General features: G+C 43.1%; 1 protein-coding gene across 1 annotated transcript; it reads right to left on the reverse strand.

Annotated features, from left to right (window-relative positions):
* Positions 1–7,444: 7,444 nt before the first annotated feature.
* Positions 7,445–8,601, reverse strand: LOC122540392 (actin-85C-like). The gene has a single exon (XM_043676068.1). It carries the CDS (start codon positions 8,599–8,601, stop codon positions 7,486–7,488), a length of 1,116 nt encoding a protein of 371 aa, XP_043532003.1. The 3' UTR covers positions 7,445–7,485.
* Between the last annotated feature and the right edge of the window lie 408 nt (positions 8,602–9,009).

Below are 9,009 nucleotides of genomic sequence, written 5' to 3' on the forward strand. Positions count from 1 at the left end.
TATCACATTCAATTTGAGGGAGAGAAGAGTGGATTTAAGACAACTGTTTTAAACTTAACAAGGGCATTTATGATGGCATGAGGACAGAACTAAAGTGAACTGGGGAAATTAGGTTACCAATAGGATAGTAGAGTTACAGCAGTAGACATTTAAGGAGATGTTTCAGAATAATCAACAAAGGCTTATTCCAGTGAGAGAGAAACAAAAACTCCAATGGAAGAATGTACCAGCTAAGAAAGTTAAAAATAGTATCATTTGAAAGAAGAAGCTATAATTTCACCAAGGTGAGTGGCAAAACTAGAAGATTGAAGCAACAATAAAGAAGATTAAATAACGACTAATAGATTAATAAGGAGGGAGCAATCAGAGTGCTAGATTGAAATATAAAAACAAACAGTGAGAGCTTTTATTCACATTTTTTAAAAAAAGCAATTGTAAATAAAGTGAGGGTTTGTTTTTGAGAGTGTCAATGTTGTCATGGTTATGGAAAATTAAGAATTGCCATACGAATTGTACTGGTACTAAGCATAAATCTTCACTGTAGAGGATACAAAATATATCAGATAAAGAATTATGAAACAGGAAGTGTAAGAAAGGGAGGAAATTTAATCGATTACATTCACCAGAGAAAGGATACTGAATAAGTATTAGAAGGTGACAACTCTCCAGATCCTCCTGAATTTTAATATATGCAGTTGCTGAAATAATACTAGAATTATCCAAAATTTCTAGAGCCTAGAAATAACCCATCAGATTGGAAAATAGCGAATGTGATTCCACCATTCAAGAAATGGGGAAGACAGAAAGCAGAAAAGATTAGATTCGCTACAATGTGGAAACAGGCTCTTTGACCCAACAAGCCCACACAGACCCTCTGAAGAATAACCCACCCAGACCCATTTCCCTCCAACTAATGCATCTAGCACTATGGGCAATTTAGCATGGCCAATTCACCTGACCTGCACATCTTTGGACTGTGCGAGGAAACCGGAACACCCGGAGGAAACTCACGCAGACACAGGGAGAATGTACAAATTCCACACAGTCACCTGAGGTTGGAATCAAACCTGGGACCCTGGTGCTGTGCTGGTACTAACCACTGAGTCACCATCTTGCCCCATGGTGGCAGAGAACAGTTGGCTTAATATCTGTCATATTGAATTTGGTGGATTTATTTTATGTTGAAAGATATAGTGGGGCACATAGAAAATTCTCTTCAACATAATTTCTTTGAAAAGGAAATTATATTTGACTAAATTTTAAATTCAATTTGAGGCAGAGCAATCTGGATCTCAAACAAGTGTCCTCAACATGAATGAAGACAATTACAAATATATGAAGAAAGAGTTATCCAGAGCAATCTTTGAAAATAGACTAGGGGGAAAGTCAGTAGATGAGTAGTGGCAGACGTTAAAGCAGATATTTCATAATGCTCAGCAAAATGCTCAGCTGCGCAGCCTGGTAGCTCAGTGATTAGCACTACTACCTCATGGTGCTGGGGATCTGAGTGCGATTCCACCCTCAGGCAGAATGCCTGTGTGGAGTTTGCATGTTCTCTGTGCATGTTTGCTCTGGTTTCCACCCTCAAACTAAAGATGTGCAGGTTAGAGTGGATTGGCCATGCTAAATTGCATCTAGTGTCTAGGGATGTGTGGGTTAGCCGTGGGGAGGTGTTGGGCATGGGAGGGAGGGTGAGTGCATATTTGATAGGCTGAAGGGCCCCTTTCTTGGGCGGCACAGTGGCTCAGTGGTTAGCACTACTGCCTCACAGTGCCAGGGACCCGGGTTTAATTCCCACCTTGGGAAACTGTCTGTGTGGAGTTTGTACATTCTCCCCATGTCTGTGTGGGTCCGCTCTGGTTTCCTCCCACAGTCCAAAGATGTGCAGGTTAAGTGAATTGGCCACGCTAAATTGCCCATAGTGTTAGGTGCATTAGTCAGGAGTAAATGTAGGGGAATGGGTCTGAATGGGTTGCTCTTCGGAGGGTCGGCGTGGACTTGTTGGGCCAAAAGGCCTGTTCCCACATTGTAGAGATCTAAAAGCAGATTCCGGTCAAAAAGAAGAGCTTGATGTGAAGCATGAACCACCTATGGTTAACAAAGGTGATCAACGGCAAGTTGCCAGGACCCAATAGTTTACATCCAAGAGTTTAAAGGAAAGTTGCTGCAGAGATAGCGAAGGTATTGGTTGAAATATTACAGATCTCACTGGAATCTGGGAAGATTCAAGACACCCCTATTCAAGAATGGAAGGTTACAGACAGGAACCTATTGGTCAGTTAGCCTAACATTGACATTATACAAATGCTGGAGTCCTTTATTAAAGGAGAATTGGCAATGGAGTGATTGGAATCAGGTGGTTCTTATTGACTATGAGATCCCTTGATTGGGGTTGTTAACCAGGACCAATCAGGGAGTCCTGGCTGTCAGACATGAACAGGGGATTCTCTCACACCTGCACACACACAACATGGGTGCGTGGGGGAATAAATAAGCACTACCGCAGTTAGGCGGTAGTGCGGGGGTATAAAAAAAATGAACAGGGAATTCAAAATCTCCTCACTTCAACAGTTGACTCCAACCTGACTAGCCACATCCAGTGTACTGTGTACATGTAAATAAAAAATGACTTGGTGACGGTATACTGACCTCTGTGTAGTTATTTCAAGCAACATATTGTGAAAGGGTAATGAAATCAAACAGAATCAACGTGATTTTGTGAAAAAAGTTCTTTGAGGATTTAAAATGCAGAGTTCATAATGGAAAATCAATGTATGTACTGTATTTTCATTTCCTGAAAGTATTTGATAATATGGCACCATAAAAGTTATTGCACAACAAGAAGAAGGTCATTGTAAGGCATGGTTTGAGGATTGGTTAACCGGCAGAAAACAGAAATTTGGAACTAATTGTTCTTTTTCAGGTTGGAAATGCATAACCAATGGATCAGTCCTAGGCCTCAGTCATTTGCTATCTATATTGATGACTTGGAAGAAGGATAGGTATGTCATGTATCTAAATTAGTTGATAATACAAAACTAAAAGGGTGGCATGGTGGCTCAGTGGTTAGCACTGCTGCCTCATAGCGCCAGGGACCTGGATTCAATTTCCCGCCTCAGGCAACTGTCTGTGTGGAGTTTGCAAGTTCTCCCCGTGTCTGCGTGGGTTTCCTCCGGGTGCTCCGGTTTCACTCCCACAGTCCAAAGATGTGCAGATTAGGTGAATTGGCCATGCTAAATTGCCTGTAGTACTAGTGCATTAGTCAGGGGTAAATGTAGGGGGACTGGGTGGGTTGATCTTCGGAGGGTCGGTATGGACTTGTTGGGCCAAAGGGCCTGTTTCCACTCTGTAGGGAATCTAATCTAATCAAGTGTGAAGGCATATTGTAATCAGAAAATAAGGAATCTGCAAGGGGATAGGTTGTGAGTGGGCTAAAACTTGTCAAATGTTGTCCATTGAGAATCAAGAGATGGACTATAATTTAAACAGAGAATGACTACAAAAGTGTATGTAGTTTACAGGACCCTCAGCCAGTTCTGACCAATCCCCAACACTTCAAATCTCACTCCCTCTCTTCCCTCCCACTATAGTGATAGGATCCCCCAGTCCTCAGCTACCATCCCACCAGCATCCACATCCACAGGGTCATTAGCTGTCATTTGCTGCAACCTCCAGTGGGATGCCACCATCAGACACATATTCCCCCACAACCCCCCGCCCCCCACCTCTCCCCCGGTCAGCCTTCCACAAGGACCGTTTCCTCCAGGACACCCTGGTCCACTCCACCTTCACTCCCAACAGCCCTATCACAGCTCCACAGCAACTTTCCCTGCAACCGCAGAAGGTACAACATTTTTCCATTTACCTCCTCCCCCCTCAGCATCTGAGAGCCCAAACACCCCTTCCAGATGAAGCAGTACTTTACTTGTACTTCACTCAATCTAGTCTACTGCATCCACTGCTCATAATGTTGTCTCCTGTACACTGGGGAAACAAAGCATGGAGTGGGTGACCACTTCACAGAACACCCACATTTTGTCTGCAAAAAAGACTCTGAGCTCCCAATTGCCTACCACATCATTATACCACCTTGTTCCCCATGCAACATCTCTGTCTCAGGCTTGCTGCAATGCTCCAATGAAACTCAACTGGAAGAAAGCCCTTCAGTTTCCATTTGGGAACTCTACAGCCTGCTGGACACAATATCGAATTCAACAATTTTTGGACTTGAGGCACCTTCTCCCATGTCCTTTGCCCAACCCCCACACACCAGGCCTTGTTATCACACAACCCATTGTTAGCCACTAATAGTCCCCATTAATAGCTATTCATTCGACTAGGCTGATCGTTTTCCACTTCTTTGTCTGTTCTTCTTTCTCTTTGGGCTCTATCTCTACCTATCATTTACTCCTTACTCCCTCCCACACTTATATTCTGCATAAAGTCAACTTTTTTCCAGTTACATTCAGTTCTGAAGAAGAGAGTTCCAAAGACTTGTGACCCTCTTCAGGAGAAAACAAAAATCCTCATCTCCATCTTAAATGGAAGATCATTTACTATTATGCTGTCTCCTTTAGTGATAGTTTTTCCCAAGAGGCAATATCTTTTCAGCATCCACACTGACAAGTCCTCTCAGCGTGAAATGTTTCAACAAGATTACCCTGTATTCTTCCAAACTCAATGATACAGGCCCAGCCAGTCCAATCTTCGTAATGGATAATCCCAATCTCCGGTATCAGCCAAGTGAATATTGTCTGAATTGCTTCTAATGCATTGATATTACTGCTTGAAGCAGGAGTCCAAAATTGTACACAGTACCCCAGATGTAGTCTCATCAATAGCCTGAACTATTGTAGCAAAATATCACTACTTATATATTCCATATCCCTTGCAATAAAACACAACTTTCCATCACTTCCTATACCTGCATAGTAAATTTACATTAAATATATACCAGGACACCGAGATTCCTCTGTGCCTCAGATTTTTGAAATCTTTCACTTAATGAATATGGTGTTTTTCTATTCTTTCTGCCAAAGTGGACAAGTTAACATTTTCCTCCATTATATTACATTGAAAACAAATGCAGAATCTCATTTTAATAAGTTACTTGATGGGGAAAATAAAGTCATAGAGTCATAGAGATGTACAGCATGGAAACATACCCTTCGGTCCAACCCGTCCATGCTGACCAGATATCCCAACTCATCTAGTCCCACCTGCCAGCACCCGGCCCATATTCCTCCAAACCCTTCCTATTTATATACCCATCCAAATGCCTCTTAAAATGTTGCAATTGTACCAGCCTCCACAACTTCCTCTGGCAGCTCATTCCATACCCGTTAATGCCATTGTAATGAATATTTTGTCAGTTGTTAAATTTAAAGCAATGCAATTATAAAGGATAGTAACTGCCTGGTTAAAATATTCTAGTTTTAAGCAAATGTGATATAAATGCATTAACCATGATCTTAGAAATCTAGGGAAGCCATGTTTTGAATGTTGAAATTTTGTTCGTCAAGTGTATGTCGAATATTGTTAAAAAAAAACACCCTTTGTAATGAACTTACACATATTGTCTTAGGCCACTTTAAGTGAGGTGATGCTTAGGGAAAGTAAAGCTTTCCTTGTGTGTTGGAACTTTAAAGTTTAACAAAGGTTTGGCAATTATTGATGATAATGATGAACTCTTCTGATCCTGCTGCTGTGAACCTCCAAACATCCTGTATGTCAATACAGACACTAGAAGACATTATTGTTAACTGCATCAAATAATAAATAAGTTCATGAGAATGTACATGAAGCTCCTGAAGACCAAAAGGTAGACTTTGAAGCCCAAAAAATAGCAGTCAAGAAAATTTCCATAAGGTTCTCAGAGAGAAAAAAATATGATCCTTCCCTCTTGGATGGGTGTAAAAGATCTTACAATAGTATTCAAAGAAGAGAAAGGGAGCTCATTCAATATTTTGGACAATATTAATTCTTTACTCTAGAGAGATTACTTGGCTACTTTATTGCCATGTGGGACTTTGCTGTACACAAATTAGTCACTGTGCTTTTCAGATTATGACCACATTTCAAAAGTACTTAGTTAGCTGGGAAGCACTTTGGGACATCCCAAGGTCATAAAAGCTGCTGCATGAATGCAGACTATCTTATTTCATTCAAATCTTTTTTCAAATTATTTTGGTTTTTTTTTGTCGCCAACATGATACCACAAAATACATCCATTCAATAAACCCTAAATTTAACTTTCTCTAGTTTCCCTACATTCCTCGGACCATCTGTTAAGATTTAACTTGGGGTAGGATGTAACTTTTCTCCATATATTTTAGTACTTTACACACTGATCTTCCATTGAGCAGAGTAGACACTTGGTTAGCCCAGTTGGTTAGTCTGTGATGTACAGTGATGCCAACAGGTTGCGTTCAATTCCTGCACCACCTGAGGTTACCATGAAGGACTCTCCTTCTCAACCCATCTCCCCTCACCTGAGGCATGGTGAACCTCAGGTTTGACCACAGCCAGTTGTCACTCTCATGAGATATCAGCCCTAAGGTCCAGTAGGATTATGTTGACTTTACCGTTACAGTATTGAGTGGAATCAAGATCAAACACAGTCTTCTATTGATTTGTAGTTAGAGGATAGGAAATGTTTTAATAAGGTTGATGTAGAATAATATATATCTGTTTTTCAATTCAATGTTACATTTTTGTTCTAATTTATAAATATAAAACCAATGCATATTTATAATTTAGGAAGCAGAAAGTTACATTTAGATAAGATTCCCTACAGTGTGGAAACAGGCCCTTCAGCCCAACCCTCTGAAGAGTAACCCACCCAGACCCATTTCCGTCTGACTAATGCACCTAACACTATGGGCAATTTAGCATGAAGGACTCTCCTTCTCAACCCATCTCCCCTGATGGCATGACCTGCACATCTTTGTGACTGTGGGAGGAAACCCACACAGACACGGGGAGAATGTGCAAACTCCACACAGACAGTCGCCCGAGGCTGGAACTGAACCCGGTACCCAAGCACGGTGAGGCAGCAGTGCTAACCACTGAGCCACCGTGCCAGCCGTTTCATTAGAAAAGTCCCCTCCGGTCTATAGGTTTAAACGCTTGGATTTGTGAGATTGAAGTATTACATTGTAACCAGTGGTGAATGTTTGCAATCAGGTTTATAGAAAGTGTAAATGTGGACACGGATTCATAATGTGAATAAGTTGACGCAGAAATGTCACAAAAACACAATAGCAGGAAGTAACGTTTCGTACACAAGGAATGCACATGGATATACACTTTTTAATAACTCATAAACATATGGATATCTACCAGCAATTGAAGTCAGAGCAACCCACAACCAAAGCTACTCAGAAGCATGAGTTCCATTTGTTTATTTTCATTTAACATTAAGAACCCACGGCCGACTAAAGTATCTGCAACATTTGGCGTTAGTTGTTATTCTTACAGGAATTCCTAGAAACATTTTCTGTGAACCACACAAGACCCCATCTCCAAGTACTCGCAAGCAGTGATCCACATTTCTTGAAAGGACGTCAAGCAGGTTAGGATGGAAGCCCCAATCCAAACGGAATATTTCCTCTCCGGAGGGGCAATGACTTTGACCGGCACTCCAGTGGGAGCCAGCAACTGCAGCTCTTTCAACAGCCGTTCGTCCAGACCTGGGAAAAGCGTGGAGCCTCCGGACAGCAGCACGTTTGAGTGCAGATACTTTCTCAGGTCGATGTCACATTTCAAGATACTCTTGAAGACCAGCCTGTGAACACCAGGGCACTCGAAGCCCACGCTGGCAGGGGAGAATAGGATCTCCGGAGCTCGGAAAAGCTGGCTTTGGATCTGGATGACATTTCCATCAGGCAGCTTATATTCCTTCTGCACGTCTTCTCGTTTCTTCTTGATCTCCAGCTGTGGATCGACCGCGACGTAGCACAGTTTCTCCTTAATGTCCTTGACGATCTCCCTCTCTGCAGAGGAGATGAAGGTATGGCCTACCTCCATCAGAATCCTGACAAAGTACTGGGTGATGTCCCTGCCGGCCAGGTCGAACCTGTAGACGGCGTGCGGGAGGCAGTAGCCTTCATAGATGGGTACGGTGTGGGTCACTCCATCGCCACTGTCCATGACTAAGCCGGTGGTCCTCCCTGAAGCGTACAGAGCAAGGACAGCCTGCACCGCCACATACATCGCAGGCACCTTGAAACTTTCAAACATCATCTCGGTCATGATCTCCCGGTTGTGTAAAGGGTTCAGGGGGGCTTCAGTCAACAGCACCGGCCTTTCGTGCGACTTCAGGCGCAGCTCACAATCATACACATGTCTCCAGATCTTTTCCATGTCCTCCCAGCACACCACTATGCCATGTTTAATTGGATATTTCAAACTCAAGATCCCCCTCTTGACTTGGGCTTCTTCCCCAACGTAATACTCCTTGTGCCCAGCACCCAGCATGGTCGCCTTGGCCTTGGGGCGTCCTACGATGGATGTAATCACCGACCTCGGGGCATTGTCCCCGGCTAGTCCTGCCTTGCAGAGACCCGAGCCGTTGTCAATGATCACAGCGGCGTTGTCCATGCTTTTGGTGCCGTTTAGACTCCTGGCGAGTCTGGGGAGGGTCGGTGTCACTTGGAGGGAGCGGACGAGATTGCAGGAGTTCTGTCTCGGTGAAGTCACAGAGCTAGGCCGTGCTCTTTCTTTCTATGAGTCAACAGGAGGGGTCGGAGCCTGGAGCCTCGCAGTTGACCTGCCCTCCGGACTCATTGTTACGCAAGGGCGGATGCACTGGCAACGCAAGGTGACAATTCATAGCGCTAGAGACTGAGCAGGGCCTCAAAATCAGAGATAAACAAGAGCAAATACAGCTGGAAACGGGAGGTAAACCACACGATAATGGAGAACAAAGCGATACTAAAGACAGGAGATGGTGTCTTTCCAGAAGAGAAGACAGAGAATGTTGATTAATTCACATCATCATTAGGGCAG

This window comes from Chiloscyllium plagiosum, chromosome 34 (genome assembly GCF_004010195.1).
Source record: "Chiloscyllium plagiosum isolate BGI_BamShark_2017 chromosome 34, ASM401019v2, whole genome shotgun sequence".
Lineage (NCBI taxonomy): Eukaryota > Metazoa > Chordata > Chondrichthyes > Orectolobiformes > Hemiscylliidae > Chiloscyllium > Chiloscyllium plagiosum.

What these genes read in the sequence shown, in the direction of transcription:
- LOC122540392 (XM_043676068.1), bottom strand. Translation starts at nt 8,601, where the DNA reads ATGGACAACGCCGCTGTGATCATTGACAACGGCTCGGGTCTCTGCAAG.